Source organism: Cavia porcellus, unplaced genomic scaffold (genome assembly GCF_034190915.1).
Source record: "Cavia porcellus strain 051 isolate PalLab524CR breed Dunkin Hartley unplaced genomic scaffold, mCavPor4.1 scaffold_16, whole genome shotgun sequence".
NCBI lineage: Eukaryota > Metazoa > Chordata > Mammalia > Rodentia > Caviidae > Cavia > Cavia porcellus.
The window spans coordinates 29144807-29162296 of record NW_026947499.1 but is presented as its reverse complement, the minus strand read 5'-3'; the positions used below and the strand labels follow the sequence as shown (position 1 = coordinate 29162296).

At 44.0% G+C, this 17490-nt stretch overlaps 1 protein-coding gene across 1 annotated transcript; it reads left to right on the top strand.

The window, feature by feature from the left end:
- Nucleotides 1-2220: 2220 nt before the first annotated feature.
- LOC100731885 (tubulin alpha-3 chain) lies at nucleotides 2221-15615 on the top strand. The gene is made up of 5 exons (XM_003478040.5): nucleotides 2221-2429; nucleotides 9552-9774; nucleotides 11175-11323; nucleotides 11742-12422; nucleotides 15224-15615. The coding sequence occupies exons 1-5, from the start codon at nucleotides 2427-2429 to the stop codon at nucleotides 15518-15520; spliced, it is 1353 nt and encodes a 450-aa protein (XP_003478088.2). The 5' UTR covers nucleotides 2221-2426; the 3' UTR covers nucleotides 15521-15615.
- Nucleotides 15616-17490: the final 1875 nt, after the last annotated feature.

The following is a 17490-nucleotide window of genomic DNA, read 5'->3' as shown; positions in this document are numbered from 1 at the left end:
ACATCCTTGGGGGATTTAGCTCAGCGGCATAAGCGCCTGCCTTGCAAGCAGGCAGTCGTGAGTTCGATCCCCAGTACTGATACAAGGAAAAAGACAAAAAAAAAAAACATTATCACATCCTGCCTCAGAAATACTGCAAACCTAAACCTTCTCAAATGATGGTACTTTGGACTCAAAACTGAGTTTATATTGGCTCCAGCTATTAATCTCTTTCTTTTATTTCTGTAAATATGTCTCTCATTAAATACTAATATGTTTCACGCCATTCAGAGGCCTTAGATGGGAGCCTACCTAAACATCATTTCTAATAATGACAATCAAGTACTTAGCAGGACTGAACTATTCTCATGTTAAACAGACTACTTTAATGAGATAATGACCAATATCCTTTTATTTGCTTTTCTCTGGAATTATGTTTTGCCTTTTTTAAGTCACAATCTGGCTACGTAGTGCTGCTGACTCTGAACTTACTATGTAGCTCACGCTGAACTCAAAATCAATGGTGATCCTACTGCCTCAGCTTCCTGAGCCCTGGGATTAAAGCATGTACCATCACACCAAGCTGGAATTTTCTATGTAAACATTTTCAGATCACAGTTGACCAGAGGTAATTTAAACCATAGAATGTGAAGCCAAAGATAAAAAGGGATTACTGTATAAGTAACTGCCTTTAACTTCATTAGCACTTCATTTCTTTGTTTGTTTTGTTTTTTTGTCTTTTTCCTTTTTATCGGTACCTGGGATCGAACTCACGACTGTCTGCTTGCAAGGCAGGCCCTTATGCCGCTGAGCTAAATCCCCAGCCCTGCACTTCATTTCTTTAAGAGGCTTCTGTACCATGTAAAACTTCCATTAAAGGGGCTGGGGATTTAGCTCAGCGGCATAAGCGCCTGCCTTGCAAGCAGGCAATCGTGAGTTTGATCCCTGGTACCGATAAAAAGGAAAAAGACCAAAAAAAAACAAACAAACAAACAAAAAACCTTCCATTAAAATTTGTGCTTTGTCTTTGTTAATCCGTTGGTCAGTTTAATTATTTGACTTAGCTAGAACCTTAAGAATGCAAGAGTTGTGCCACCTCATAGGGATAAAAATAGACTGTCCCACAGACCTGCAGCAATAATGTGGGCAGGGTCCTGTGGTTTTGGGGGGTGAATTGAGGCCATCAGTCCCCTTTCCAGGAGCTTTGGAAACTTCGCCTGTCCTTTCACCTAAGTGTGTGTAGATGGTTGGTAACTGTCTGGCTTCCTATAACAGCCATTAATGAGGTCTCCTTATGTAACCCTCCAGCCCCAAAGCCAAACTCCTTGGTCTAGCCACAGTCACTCCAGCTGCACTGACACTTACAGTTTCACTATGGTCTTCACCATGGTCCATGTATCCTGAAGAACTTTCCAGTACTCATTCTTCTCTGTCTTCACCTGCTTTGCCCTCTCCATCCAGCTCTCTCTGTTGCCTGGAAACATCTTAAAAGTCTTCCTTGGGGAGCTCCCATTCAGAAGTCTCAGCCAAGAATGGTGGTGCAGGCCTGTAATCTCAGCACTTGGGAGGTTGAGGCAGTATGATCAGTCGTGTTAGAGATCTGTATGGGCTACAGAGTGAGTCCAAGACCAGCCTGAAATACACAGTGAGACTCTGTCTTAAAAAAAAAAAAGTCTCAAAGTCTCTGGGAAGACAGGATTAAATCCTTGCTGTTTGCTAATGTCCTGACCCTAGAACTGCATCTGATAATCCACCTCCATGATCTCGTTCCAGGCAGGTTACCTCGGAACTTAAAATCTTACAAACTGGCTATGCAAACATCAACACCATAAAAGAGCGCCCATGGCTGAGGAGATAGCTCTGCAGACACAGCGCCTGACTGACAGTCACAAGGTCCTAAGCTTGAATCCTGGTTCCAAAAAAAAAAAAAAAAAAAAATTACCCAGAGCCCTTGTACATCATTGTACGAGTCTAAGCTCACAAAGTCCTTTCATGGTAACCTTCATAACATCCTATGTCCTGTAAAGCTCTGTCCTAACACTGAGCACATAGCGCAGTCTGGTGGCATACGCAACTCTGACATGTTCCTGTCTTGAAAGGACTCCTTTTTGGCCCTGTGGCCGTTCCTGCTGCTCAGCAAGAACCTCACAGGTCCAGACCAACTTGTTCAAGTCAACACAATCCAGAAAATTCGTTCTGTTACCTCTTCCCCGCCAAAAAGACAGCCAATCAGAAGAAGTTACGTCACCAGTGGTGAGTGGGCAGTCACGATTAGGTTTTTGGCATGGGGCCCGCCCTAAAATTGTCTGAGCCAATAGCAGTCCCATGGACAATTAGCCAATCAGGATGCAGCATACTGCGTGGCAGTGGGCGGTTGCGCACACAGTGCGTGCACGAGGAGAAGAGCGCGAGAAGAAGCCAGAGCGGTGTACCCGGCGGGAACCGTCATGGTGAGCCATGCACAGCGGGCCTGGAATGGTTGGGAGGGACAGCAGGATTTGGGGGAATCCACTGTGGGTCCAGGGCACTGAGGTGACCGTGGGTCTTGAAGTAAGGATAATGGTAGATCATACATGTTGGAAAATCTAACTACTACCGTTAGGTGCATTACAGTATTGTGTTGTTGCTCTCATTTTATATTACTCTTTGTTTTTTTAAAGAAAACTAATCAAAAAATAATAGGTATGTTTATGCTCCCTTTTGTTTTTTGCACCAGAGATTGCTCACATACACACTTGCATCTTGCTTTTTCATTGTAGAAAAAGTCATGCTAGGTGACCTGCTCCACCACCATGGCGCTGGTGCTGGAAGATAGCGTGGGCTAGGTGTTAGGGGCCAGCTGAAAACATGGCGAGACGCTCTTTCTTGAAAGGAGGGGAGGTGGGGGAGGGGAGTAGAGAGGAAGAAGAACGAACAAGGACCCTGACATGGTGGTGCATGCATGTAGTCGTAACACTCGGAGGCTGAACCTGGAGGATTGTGGTGAGTTTGAGGCCAGCCTACAATGCAAAGCCAGACTCTGTTTCAAGGAGGAAAAAAAGAGAGAAAAGAAAAGTCTACTTTCTTATGCATATGAAAATCTGCATTGTTTGCAGCTGCGGGTGCCTGCATCTTACCCTAAATTATTCACCCTCTCCTGTTTCACCAGATACATTGGTGGTTTCTAGTCCTTTACCTGGAGACCTGAAACTGGTAACTTGTGAGCAGCTGTAGCTGTATGTGGGATTCCAGAAATGCATGTGATGATTTTGTAGATATTTTCAGATTTCTTTCCATACTGATAAATGAGAAATCCTGTTCTTTTTTTTTTTTTTTTTTTTTTTTTTGAGAACTCCTGTTCTTCCCTTGAAGGTTAGGTTTCTGCCTTTACATTGTTCCTTTTTTAAATATCCTCTGCTCATAGATACTTGCTAGGTAGTTGTTGAATCAGTGCATTAATAGTTTGTACATTAATGGGACCAATCTAACACCCCTGTCATTTTGTACATCTAATAAAAGTTGCATAAAGACATTCTTATGTGGGGAGAGGCCAGAAACACTGTTTTATAGGAATTTGCAAAGTCCCTGTCCATCCATCCATCCACCCATCCATCCATCCATCTATCCATCCATCATTCTTTCTGTCTTCTCTCCCATCACCTCCCCTGCCTGCCTGCCTTTTTTCCTTTTTTCTTCTTCAGTTTCTCCTTTTCTGTTTTTGTTTTCGTTGTTGTTTTGTTTTTGTTTTTGTTTTGGTACCAGGGGTCGAACTCACAATCTTGTGTTTGCCAGGCAGGCTATTATGACACTGAACAAAATCCCTGGCACCTTGAATTCTCCTTGTCTTGTCTTGTCTTGTCTTGTCTTGTCTTGTCTTGTCTTGTCTTGTCTTGTCTTGGGATTGAACCCCAGCCTTCCTGTTGATCTACATCACCAATCCATTTTTTAAATTTGACATACGGTCTCTCTTCAATTGTATATGCTAGTCTTGAAATTTGCATCTCCCTACCTCAGCTTCCCAGAGTGCCAGGATTACAGGAGTGTAATACTATGTCCAGCTTCCAGTTCACTTGTCACAGCCAGTCATTTCAGCCTCAATTTCCTCTTCAAGCTAACGCTTAGAAAGTGAGTGGTTTCCAAACTTTACAAAAAGTGTGATTCCCCAAAGCATAAATGAAGAAGCAAAGTAAAAGAAATATAGGAGACAGGGAGCTAGAATTTGTGGACTTGGGTAGAGGATCTGGGAATTGAGAGAGAGATGGAAGGAAGTGAAAAAGATCAGTATGTGATATGCATATGTCCCAATTCCCTAGGATAAATATGTTCACTATGTATCACATACATATACTAGTAAGTTTTCTAAAAGGAGGGGACAGAGCCAGGAAATTAGCTCAGTGGCTCAAGCACTTGCCTGGTAACCATAAGGTTATGAATTCGACCCCTGATACCTAAAGAAATAATAAAAGTAGGGGACATAGCTTTGTAGTAGAGCACTTGCCTAGCATAGATTCGATTCTGAGCCCTGCAATAAACAGTTCATGAAAAAAGACGTGTGACTTTTGTAACAATTCAGATTAACCTTGTAATTTTCTGTAAAAAAAAGTTTTTAAGGCTTCCTGGCATACCATAGACTCAAGATCCTCAAAAAAAACTTTTTCTCTTATCAAACCTAGGGCTTTGGAGGCTGGGGATTTAGCTCAGCGGCATAAGCACCTGCCTTGCAAGTATGCAGTTGTGAGTTCCATCCCTGGTACCAATAAAAATGAAAAAGACAAAAAACAAAACAAAACAAACAAACAAACAAAAAAAACCTAGGGCTTTGTACCATAGCTCTAAACGCATTGCCTTTTTTTTTTTCTTTTTCTTTTTCTTTTTCTTTTTTTTGTGCTACTAAGAAGTGAACCCAGGGGGTTTGCACTAAGCTACATTCCCCAGCCTGCTTTATGCTCACCTTCCAGAGTAACTGTGATAACTGGCATGTCCCACTACAGCTACCCAAACTGTTGAGCAGGAGGCTGAAGTAGGAGACATGGAGAATCTGTCTCAAAATTTTAAAACATAATAATAAGTGCTGAGAATGTAGCTTAGTGGTAGAGCACTTGCATATCATAGCAAGAACCTGGGTTCATTCCCAGCACTGCAGAAAGAAAAAACTAAGCCACAAGTGACATAAAATTTCCATTCTATCTATATTAAAGTATACAGCCAGGCATGGTGGTGCACGCTCATGACCCTAGCACTCTATATCCCAGGACTCAGGAGGCTGACACAGGAGGATCTCTGTGAGTTTGAGACCAGCCTGGGCTACATAGTAAATTCAAAGCCAGCCTGAGCTACATTGAGAGACCCTGTCTAAAAATGAAACAATGCAAAACAAAACAATTTAAAAATATATTCAAGTATACAATTCAATGACAGTCAGTTACCATAAACCATCACCACTATTTCCAGAAAATTTTCATCAGTCTCAGTCTTCTTCAGTGTGTGATATTAATGCCAGTCATATTTTTCATTTCAGACAATGTTACTTTAATGAGTAGTTGTTTTCATTTTTTCAAATATTTTACTACTGAGACACATCCAAAGCCCTAGGGTTATTTTAATGGTTTTTGTTTTTTTGTTTTTGTTGTTGTTTTGGTACTGAAAATCTAACTCATGAGCTTGCACTTGCCAGACAAGCACTTGTGCCACTGAGCTAAATCCCCAGCCCATCCTAGTGGGTTTTTTTTTAATATTAAATTTGTGTCATTCTTATTTTTTCTCTAATATTCTATTTCTCAGTTTTTATTGGTGGCCATTTCTTCATTATGGTGATTTTTTTTTTCCTTCCATTTTTAGTATCAAAGAGGTTCAGATTGAATATCAGATATTTTGAATTTTACATTGCTGGTTATACATTTGGCCACTTATGTTTAAATATTTATGGGCATTTTTTGAGATGTGGTTGATTTGCCAGGAGTCAGTTTGATCCGTCAGACTTGCTTTTCTGCTTTCCTATGTGGTCAGAGCAGCCTTTACTGTACGGCTCCTTTAGCCCCACTACTAAGGACTCCACTCAATGCTCTGAGAGGCAGGAGTTCTTTACACCATGACTTGGGGAACACAAGCTGTACTATGCCTTAGGTGAGCCCCAGGATAGCCCAGCCTGCCTGGTCTCAGCAGCTCGCTCTCTCTCTCACTCTCTGCCTCTCTCTGTCTGTCTCTCTCTATCTCTATCTCTCTGTCTCTCTGTGCTGAGCAGGTTTCAGCTGTAGACAACAGGTGGGCTCTGGGCTCTGCTGATTTGCACAAAGCTTTTTTTTTTTATTAACACCAAATACATTTATTAGAAAAGAAGAAAGTTAAGAAATATCCTCAGGGCTGGGGATTTAGCTCAGTGGCATAAGTACCTGCCTTGCAAGTAGGCAGTCGTGAGTTTGATCCCTGGTACTGATAAAAATGAAAAAGACCCCAAAAAAAGAAATATCCTCATATCTTTCCTTGAGAAATTAAAAATAAAAGATGGAATAAAACCAACAAATAGAAGAAAATAATAAAGACCAGAAAACACAATCGCTTATCAAACTGCCAATATCATTTTTCATAGATTAACATTTTGATTCTTACATCTCTGAAAAAATAGAAAAGATTCAGAATAGTCTAAACAACTTTGATAAAGGAACAAAATTAGTGCCCAAACCTTCCCCAGTCCGAGCACTTACCACAAAGTTACACCAATCATGACAAAATGGCATTGATATCAAGATAGACAAATCACCAAAGTACCAATATAAAGTCCCAAAATAGCCACAAAACAGACAATTGATTCTGGCAAAGATGCAGAAACAACGAAGTGGACAAAAGATTGTACCCTCAATAAATATACTGGAACTGGATATCCACATGCAAAAAACCCAAACCTTATAGCACATCAAAATCTCTTAAAGACATCCAAAAGTCAACTCAAGAGTGGCTTACAATGGGTTAAAATAAAGGCAGGTGTGGCCTGAGTCATTGCTTGGCTGAAGTGATTCGCACAGAGCTCTTTGTATGCCACTCTGTCTCATGTGTTCTGCCCTGCAGTTTCTAACTATCTGAACACCAACCAGTTTCTCTTCTCCATTCAGGGAGATTCCTGGGCTGTGTTTGCCTTTCTTCCCTCCCTCTCTTCCTCTGTCTCTCTGTCTCCCTCTTTCCCTCTCTCTCTGTGAGGTAGTCTGGAGACTCATGAGGTATCTGGAGTTATCCAGGTTTACTTCTGTTTCCCTGCTCTGAGGAATCACTATCTTGCACAGCCTGTCACATAATCAGTGAAAACTTTTTAAATGTTCTGTCTGATTTTCTAAGCCATTGCTTAGGATAGAATGTTAAATGTGTTCCTTGGGTGGAAATAAATTTCCTCAATTGATACATATCTTTCTGTATTGTTAGTTGAATCCAGAACCCTCATATAGAGCCTCTTGCTTTCTTTTATTTTGCCCCTTTGGTACTGGGTCTTGCTGAGTTGCCCAGTGTGGACTGAAATTTTCAGTCCTGCTCCCTCAGCCTCAGAGTGTGAGGAGTATAAGCAGAACTAATTTTTAAATATCTTAATTTCTAGGAAGATTAATGATTACTTCTGTTCCCAGTTTAGGTATGTCTGTAGTCATGTTGGATGGGCAGATGTTTATATACAATGATCATTAGAGGCTCATGCGGTGTTTTCTTTAGAAATCAAATTTTTTTCAAATCAATTTTATTCAAACAGAAACAAACTACAATAAAATTGCAAAGCACGTCAGTCAGGGGATAACAATGCACATTGTTATCCCCAGATCATTCACCTAGAGCTCAAAACATCTGCTTTCAACTGTCCACACAATACTAGTACAAATCTTTTTCTTCAGTGAACTCAGAGAAATCAGTAGTATGACTATCATAATTATTTCTATATACATATAATGCACATTTACATGTTTTTCTTTCAGCTTGTCACACTAATGAAACAAGATGTTTACATGTGTGTATTATTTATTTCACTAATGAGTATAGTCTCAGGGTACATTTATTTACATATAAAAGTGTTCAGTTTATCATTTTTTATGTTTGAGTAGCACTCCATTGTATAAAAATACCACATCTTTTTATGCATCCCTCAGTCGATGGGCATTTAGGTTGTTTCCCAAATCAGGCAATTATAAACTGTTCTGCTATAAACAGAACATATATCACCGTGGGTGCACGTGTATCACTGTGGTATGATGTTTTTAATTCTTTTGAGAAGATACCCAGGAGGGAAATAGCTAGGTCAAATGGGACTCCAATCCTAGGTTTTTGAGGAATCTCCACACTGATTTCCACAGTGGTTGCACCAGTATACATTGTCACCAACACTGGAGAAGGGTTCCTTTTTCTCTACAGCCCTCCAGCATTTGTTATTGGTTAATTTCTTGATATTAGCCATTCTTTCTGGGATGAGGTAGAATGTCAATATTGTTTTAATTTGCATCTCTCGAATAACCAGTGACGGTGAACATTTTTTCATGTATTTATTTGCTTCTCGTCTGAGAAGCGTGTATTCATCTCAGTTGCCCATCTTTGCATTGGGTCTTTAAATCTGGGAGGACTGATTTTTTTTTTTTTGAGTTCTTTATGTTCTGGATAGTAATCCTTTGTCTAAGGAACAACTGGCGAACATTTTATCCCACATTTTAGGTTGTCTCTTCACTCTGTTGATGTTTTTCTCTTACTGTATAAAACCTTTTCATTAGGCTGAGATCCCATTTCTTGATTCTTTGCAATAGTTTCTGTGCAACCTGGGTTTTGCTCATGAAGTCTTTGCCTACACTAGTGTCTTCAAGAGCTTTACCTACTCTATCTTCCAGCAGATTTAATGTTTCTATGTTAATATTAAGATTTTTTGATCCATTCTCATTTTGGCCCAGTACATGGTGAAAGACATGGGTCCAGTTTTAATCTGTGGCTTGTATAGAACCACTTTTTCCAGCACCATTTATTAATGTGAATATGTTTGGCACTTTGTCAAAGATAAGGTGGCTTAGTATGTCTTCAGTTGTTGCTACATCTTCTAATCTATTCCATTGATCTTTTGGTCTGTTTTTTGCCATATCACACTGTTTTTATCACTGTAGCTTTATAGTATAATTTCAAGTCAGAAATTGTGATGCCCCATCTTGTCTTTGTTGCCCAGGATTGCCTTTGCAATTCTAGGTCTCTTCTGGTTCCAAATGAAATTTAGGATTGTTTTCTCTAATTCTGTGAGATATGCTCTTGGACTTTTGACTGGGATTGCATTGAAACTGTAAAACATATTTGGAAGCCATTTTCACTGTATTGCTTCTTCCTACCCAAGAGCACAGGCTATCTGTCCACTTTCTAATATCCTCTTCAATCGCCTTAGAAATCAAATATTTTACAAATGTTGGTGTATGACATCAGGGCTCACTTGCTTTTTTTTTGGTGAGGGGGGACTGGGGATGGAACTCACAACCTCACACTTGCCAGGCAGGCACCTGCGCCACTGAGCTGACTCCCCAGGCCATTTCCTTTGCATTTTGTATAGTTTGAATTGGTGTGGGGACGAATGGGTTTCACATTTCTGTTCTGGTTCCCAGAGGGAGTGTATCTCTATCCACGTGGGGCAGGCAGGTGTCCAGATCGGCAATGCCTGCTGGGAATTGTACTGCCTTGAACATGGAATCCAGCCTGATGGTCAGATGCCTAGTGACAAAACCATTGGTGGCGGGGACGACTCGTTCAACACATTCTTCAGTGAGACTGGGGCCGGCAAGCACGTGCCCAGAGCAGTGTTTGTGGACCTGGAACCCACGGTGGTAGGTAGGTGCTTGGGCCCTGGAGGGAGGCTTTCCAGGGAGGTTGGGAGAGCCCTGGAAAAGCACCACAGGTGGGCTCCTTGAGTCACCCTGCAAGAAGGACAGGATATAAAAGCCTGCGTGATGACACTGTTGGGTGAGAAGCTGCAAGGTTCCCAATTAAAGGTTCTTGACTCTGGGGCTCAGGATCCCATCATAGGAAACCTTGACCTGCAGGGCAGAGCTGCTTTGCCATCAGGGTGATGGGCCATGGAGAGATTCCCTCCTGGCTGCCTCTGTCCTGGGCAGGTGGTTTCTATATAGACTGTGTGCAGTGAGCACAGGCCTCACATCCCTCTTGAATGCTGTAGAGATGCTTGTGCTAGTGCATGAGGGTCTGGACCTGCCTTAGCTGTGAAAATAAGATTTGGTTCTTCATAGTTAGAAGCCTAAAGTAGTCCAAGAGATAGAAAAGATGAGGCAAGGGGATCTGAAATTTGACCCCAGCTTGGGAATTCTAACAGCTTACTGAAATCTAGTCTCAAAACAAACAAAACTACTGATGATATAGCTCACTACAATGACCTTATGTTCAGTATGACTCAATAGAGAGAGAGAGGCATGAAGAGGAAGGACAAAAGAAAAGGAGGAAGGGCAAGAGAAGCCTTTTAGTGCTTCCAAGAGATAAAGAATGTCACTTTACAGCCTGGAAGACCCGAGCCATTCAGAGTGCGGTGATGAGACTGTCCATACAAAATCACACACACACTGAGCTGGTATTTGGGAGGTTCTTTGTTTGAGCGTTTATGTTTTGTTGAAGTGCTGCTGATTGAACCTAGGGCTTTTCATTGAGCTACATCCCCAGCCCTTTTTAAAATTTTTGAGACAGGATCTTGCTAAACTGGAACATTGTCCAGGCTGGGCTTGTCTTGTGATCCTCCTGGTTCAGAGTGCTTGGATTCCAGGAGTATAGCTTGTAACTTCCAAATTATTTTCTTTGATGTAGCTTAGGTAAGAAAGGGCTAACTGCCTGTAGAATCATCTGTAATTTTTTCCTGTCAACATGAAATGGTCCTGCTGGCATTTATACTGTGAGTTGATGTTACCTTGTGGGAGCCATCACTTACATTTGTGCTTTGCAGTGTTTTTTGGGAGGACACGGTCTCCTGTGTTCAGGCTGACCTTGAAGTTCCTCTGTAGCCCAGGTTGGTGTAGAACTCTCAGTGATCTTCTCTCCTTAGACTCCCAAATGCTGGATGTTTCACATGTGTGCTGGTATTAAATGTGTATACATGTATTACAGCCGTCAGGTGCTTTCTTCCAGTCAGGAAATGTGCATTTGTAGAGCAGAAGCATCCTCGAGCATGTCTACGTGGTGCCTGCAGCAGCCCTGCAAGGCTCACAGCTCACGTGGTCTCTTTGTAGATGAAGTGCGCACGGGGACCTACAGGCAGCTCTTCCACCCAGAGCAGCTGATCACGGGGAAGGAAGATGCAGCCAATAATTATGCCAGAGGCCATTACACCATCGGCAAGGAGATCGTGGACCTGGTTCTGGACCGCATCCGCAAACTGGTAAGATCCCTGAGACAGGATTGTGTGGCTATTGCTCTGGGTAGGAGGGTAGGCCTTAGGCTGATGAGGGCAAATCCACAGCATGTGTGCCACAGCCCAGCTGGCTGTTTGTTACCATTGAAAGCTCTGGAATGTTTGCCATCACTGCCTTTGGCAATGAAGGGGTCAGACTTCGGTGGCTGTTAGACAAAGAGTCCGGAGTCTGACTGAGTCTGCAGAGGTCCTGCTGGGTCATGTCTGTTGCAGAGCACCCCTAGTGCTTCAGTGGCTGGCTGTCCTCACTTCTGTTTGCGATTCAGGTTCATAGTGGCCGTGAGTGCATATCAGCTTGCAGAGGCAGACAGAAGTGAGCTGGGTCTGTTGGAGGTTGGCGTGTGGCTCGTGCAGGCTTCAGGTCATGTTGTCTGCTTTCTCACAGGCGGATCTGTGCACAGGCCTGCAGGGCTTCCTCATCTTCCACAGCTTTGGAGGTGGCACCGGCTCTGGGTTCGCATCTTTGCTCATGGAGCGGCTCTCGGTGGACTATGGCAAGAAGTCCAAGCTGGAGTTTGCCATTTACCCAGCCCCTCAAGTGTCCACGGCCGTTGTGGAGCCCTACAACTCCATCCTGACCACACACACAACCCTGGAACACTCTGACTGTGCCTTCATGGTGGACAACGAAGCCATCTATGACATCTGTCGGCGCAACCTGGACATCGAACGCCCCACCTACACCAACCTGAATCGTCTGATCGGGCAGATCGTGTCCTCCATCACGGCCTCCCTGCGCTTCGACGGGGCCCTGAATGTGGACTTGACAGAGTTCCAGACCAACCTGGTGCCCTACCCCCGCATCCACTTCCCCCTGGCCACCTACGCCCCGGTCATCTCTGCCGAGAAGGCCTACCACGAGCAGCTGTCAGTGGCCGAGATCACCAATGCTTGCTTCGAGCCAGCCAATCAGATGGTGAAGTGCGATCCTCGCCATGGCAAGTACATGGCTTGCTGCATGTTGTACAGGGGAGACGTGGTTCCCAAAGATGTCAACGCTGCCATCGCCACCATCAAGACCAAGCGCACCATCCAGTTTGTGGACTGGTGCCCGACTGGTTTTAAGGTAGGACTGGGTCGAGTTGAGTCATTGTGCCTGTCAACATACAGCAGCCCTGCAGAATTGTGTTGCCCAAGGGGTCCACATCCTTTAGGCAGAATGTCTGTTGCACTTGGGGTAGGCCTTTGGTGCTTTAGTTAGTTACCTAGAGTGAAAATCTTTTCAGTACTTGAATGTTTGAAAAACTAGGTTAACACAATAAGACATGGTATGTTTGAAAAACTATGGTTAACAGAATAGGGCGTGGTTTTTTGTTTGCTTGCTTTGTATTTATGAGGCCCTCATGTAGTGCTAGGTGGCCTTGAAGTCGCTGATGTAGGCCACTCTCGCCTCACACTCACAGCGATCCTTTTACCTCAGCCTCCTGAGTGTTAGATGATCCATAAAGCTGCGCCTTTTTGTTTTGTTTTGTTTTTTGTGTTTTTTTTTTTTTATAAAGACCCTATGTCATTTTTTTCTTCCCCAGTGGACCTCAGGGAAGCAGGGCTCCTAGCATCTGTTACCCTTCCCTCCCCTCCCCCCTCTCTATGTCTGTGCTCTGGAGATGGATGCCCAGAGCTACTGATGCCTCCTAAGGTAGTCCACAGGTAGCCTCCTTCCTAAGGGAGTGGTCCTCCTGCCATCCCAGTTGGAGTGACTGTGGCCAGCCCTGGCTGCAGCCCGCTGGGCTGATGAGGCTGGGTGTTCCTTCTCACGTTGGGGGAGCCTTGGGGCTGCTGAGCCTGCTCAGAAGTACTTTGTGCTTTGGTTCACACTGACATCAGACAACCAACTGTGTCTGAGCAGGGATCCTCAGCCTCTGGGCTCCTGTGTCCCGCCATGGGTCAGCTTCACAGTGTGTGAACCCTGAATCTCCTTTCATCAGGATGCACTTCAGGTCTGGACTTACTGGCCTGGGCTGGCGTGGCAGACTAGTCTTCGTCTATCACAGCCAGGGGGGACCAGGTTGGAGGATGGGATGTGGTCATTGTGAACTGCGGGGTTCAGGGAGCTGAGGAAGACCAGTGCAGATTGCTCTGCTCCCTGGTCTCAGCTAGGTCCTCCAGGCTGTACTTAGTCCAGCACCCAGGGTGTGCCCAAGGGGTAGGGGTACCCTTCAGGGACTTAGGGCTTCACTGGTTTCTGCCTGGGCCCTCTGCTGGAGGATTTCTTGAGGGTGCCAGGGGCCACTTGAAGTCACCATTGTGACTCATGCTGAATTGGGCTGCAGAGGGTGGCATCCGCCTGGCTGTCCCTCTTGACAACCAAAGATGAGGTGGTTTCCCTAGCAGAAGGCAGAGCTCATGTCTGGAAGGCGGAAGGCTGCACTGCAGTGGTGGGGATGCCTGTGGGGGAGATGGGGGCTCTTCCATTTGTGGGGCTGTAGAGAGTCAGAGGAATGGCACCCCCATGGCTGTTAAGGGCTGGCAGGGGACTTGCCCAGACGGCAAAGCTGAGTGTGCCACTGAATTCTTCCATGCCTCACAGCTGGCATCCTGCTGACTGGGGTGATCCTTAGGACCCTCTCTGGTGGTGGGATTAGTGTTGAAAATGTAGGAATTACATGGACATTTGGTACTTCATGTGGGATATATATTTGAGGCAGTACTATAATGTCATCCATCTCTTTATCCTCTAGGTGTGTGGAAATTAGTATCACACACCTGACCGAAAATAAGTGTCGTAAATCTTATATGTGCTTAAAGAAGCAATATCTTGTCACACTATAAATTGTGACCAGATTTTGCTTCCAATACAGTTTGTACTGCTCTTCCATTAAAACACTAAGAAATCTTCCTGTCACTTTTCACGGAGGATTAGTAGGTACTGATCCTGTCAATTCTTCTTGTCTTGACACTGTTCTTTGTTTTTCATGCCAACTTTGGTTTTGGTTTAGCTGCTCCTTGCTGCTGGTAGCTTCACTGCAGTAGGTTCCTCACCAGGACATTTCTGCACTGGGATTGTCTTCTTCCAGATCAGGCATTTTCATGATTGTTAAACCAGCTGCCTAGTTTTGTAAATAACATTTGGTCTAAATGCCAGCTGTTCACCTAGGGATTCTTTGTGGCTGCTTTTACAGTGCATCCACAGTAGAGCAATTGTTACATCACTAAGAACAACTCTGAAGTGCAGAATGTGTCTCTGCAGAACAAGATTGCTGGTCCTGGTCTAGTTGATGCTAGAGTTGCCCAAACTGTGGTCATGTTCATCTCTCATTCTTCAACCTGAAATGGGTCCTTTTGCTCCCAAACCAGAATGCTCCTCCTGCCCTCATTAGTACACAGGTCGACTACCTCCTTCCAGTATGCAGCACATTCATGTGACTTCTTTTGCATGTGGCTGTAGCCATAGTCTTTATTGTGTCAGCAGGGAACATGAGCTTCCCAGGGGGCACCACAGTTGTGTTCAGGTCTCTGACTCTTTGAGTGGAAAGCTTTCAGCTGCAGAAATTCATCACCATCTCCTTGAATCTTATGGAGAATAAATTCCACAGATAATACAAGGCAGTGTAATTTTCAGAGGGAAAACAGTCCTTTCTCCCTGAATACCTATCACCTGTCACAGCTGCTGGGGCTGTGCCCTTCAGGCCACTTGGGACTAAGGCACAATGGCCACATCAAGTCTCTTGTTTGCCTGTTTGCTTCTTTCTGGAGCCATCACCACCCCACTGTCCTGACACCCTGCCTAGCACAAAGGGCTTGGTGCCTTTTGTGGAGTGATGCTGGTCATCAGAGGGAACCTATAGTGTCTTGTGGTTGAGGAAAAGTAGCCACCATTTCTGGGTGTCATCCAAGCCTCCTAATAGGTTTTTGTTCTTTGTCTGGCAGGTGGGCATTAACTACCAGCCTCCCACTGTGGTGCCAGGGGGAGACCTGGCCAAGGTGCAGCGGGCCGTGTGCATGCTGAGCAACACCACTGCCATTGCTGAGGCCTGGGCCCGCCTGGACCACAAGTTCGATCTCATGTATGCCAAGCGGGCCTTTGTGCACTGGTACGTGGGAGAAGGCATGGAGGAAGGGGAGTTCTCTGAGGCCCGGGAGGACCTGGCAGCGCTGGAGAAAGATTATGAAGAGGTGGGCGTGGATTCTGTGGAAGCCGAGGCTGAAGAAGGAGAAGAATACTGAGGAGTGAGCAGCCATCAAGTCTTCTTTCTTACCTATACTCACTGTACCATTACACAACGTATTTACCTATTAAAATTCCTATATTGAGGCTTTCACTCATAGTTCGTGCTGTGTGCTGTACTGTGACATAATTTCTCTATTTAGATATCTGCGTTTTCCAAGTGGATTTCTAGGTAGGATAATACTTATCTAGGCATGCTGGCCCATTTCTGTGATTCCATCACTCTGGGAGCCCAAGGTGGGAGAATCACAAGTTCAAGCCCAGTCTGTGCACTTAAGGACTTACTGATGTTACACTATGTTCAAGAAAGTTACCCACCAGACATTGAGATTTCAGAAGCAAGTAAAGTTTATTTCAAACTGCAGCGGTAAATCATGTTGGGCCACCAAACCTGCTGGCTGGCACTGATTCCTTTGTTTTCTTTTATACCCCTGTATGAGTTCACAAGGTTGGGGTTACCGTGGCTACTACCTTTTGTAGCGCCATCATTGCTTTGTAATGTTACAAAACCTTATACACACGGTTAACTGTCACAGGAGGTGGGCATCAGGCAGTCTGTCCACCTTGAGATAAAACCATTTGTTTCCTTTTCTCTAGTTCATGGCCAATGAAGGGAATAGAGATCTTTTTGGGAGGTTTGTCCAAGTTCACTTGCTGTTTAAAGTGTAACTGCTAACTAAGGCCCTAAGCTATAACTTATAGACTATAAAATAGTGACTTTTCGAGACTAGGGTTTGGGGACAGTTTTCAAAGAGAAAAGGACAAATAAAAAGCAAATAGTGGTGGTTATAAATGCCCTCACAGTGAGATGACTGTCAAATACAGGGTTGCGGGTATAGATCAGGGCAAAAGCTCTTAAAAAAATTCTGATGGGCTGGGTGTTGTGGCACATACCTGCAATCCCAGCACTGGGAGGCTAAGGCAGGAGGATCATTGCTAGTCTGAAGCCAGCTTGGGCTACAAAGTGAGTTCAAGGTCAGCCTGAACTGTACTTTGAAACTCTGTCCCAAAAAGACAAATTTAATCTAAGAAATTATTAGGCAAATTTATGTATTTGATTACTGCATTCTCAGAAACACTTCTAAATGATTGGCTAATGGAATCAGGAAAAAATCGTTTAATGAACTGTGAGCAAATATGGTTTAAAGCTGGGCATGGTGGTAGACGCCTCTAATTCCAGTACTGGGGAGGCTGAGGCAGGAGGATCACCATGAGTTTGAGGCCTTCCTGGACTATATAGTGAGTTCATGGCCAGCCTGAATTCCACAGTGAGATCTTGTCTCAAAAATAAAGATTTTTCAAAATTATTGCAGTAAAAAACACTGTCATTAATGGTCTCTTGGCTGGTCCGATGGCAGTGGGTTATCAGAACTTATTAGTGTCACTAAAGTTGGTATACCCCCCCCCCACTGCTAAATTTGACTGGCTTTTAAAAAAAAAATGGTCTCTCAGAATACTCATTTTGAACACACTTATCCCATTGTTCTTCCCACTTCATTAAGCAGTTTTATAAGTGATCAAAACATGGTGAATGCTGCTGCCAAGTGCCATCTAACAGTTTCTTAAACACATGGAATGTCCTCATCTCTTAGATCTTCACTGAATTTGGCACCATGGGATTTCTGAGACTTCCCTCAAGTCAAAATGACTGAAAGGTAAACCTCTTGTTTTTTAGAGCCAAGGTGCCAGATGGGGTCTGGTTATGGCAATCCTGAATCAGCTTCCCACATGCTCAGATTACAGGAGTGGGCCACCACTCCCAGCTCTTAGGTAAACCATTTTGAATTGATTCAGTTTGCAGGCAGCCACGGCTGTGCAACTAAAGTTAAGGACTTCCAGAACAGCTTCACAAATTGGCAAGAATGGTGAAATGTGTGTATGAAGCAAGGGCAAGTATATTGAGGATTAATAGCAACGTACTTTCTTAGTAAAAATTTTAAAAACAGTATTTTTTTTTTTCACCACATAC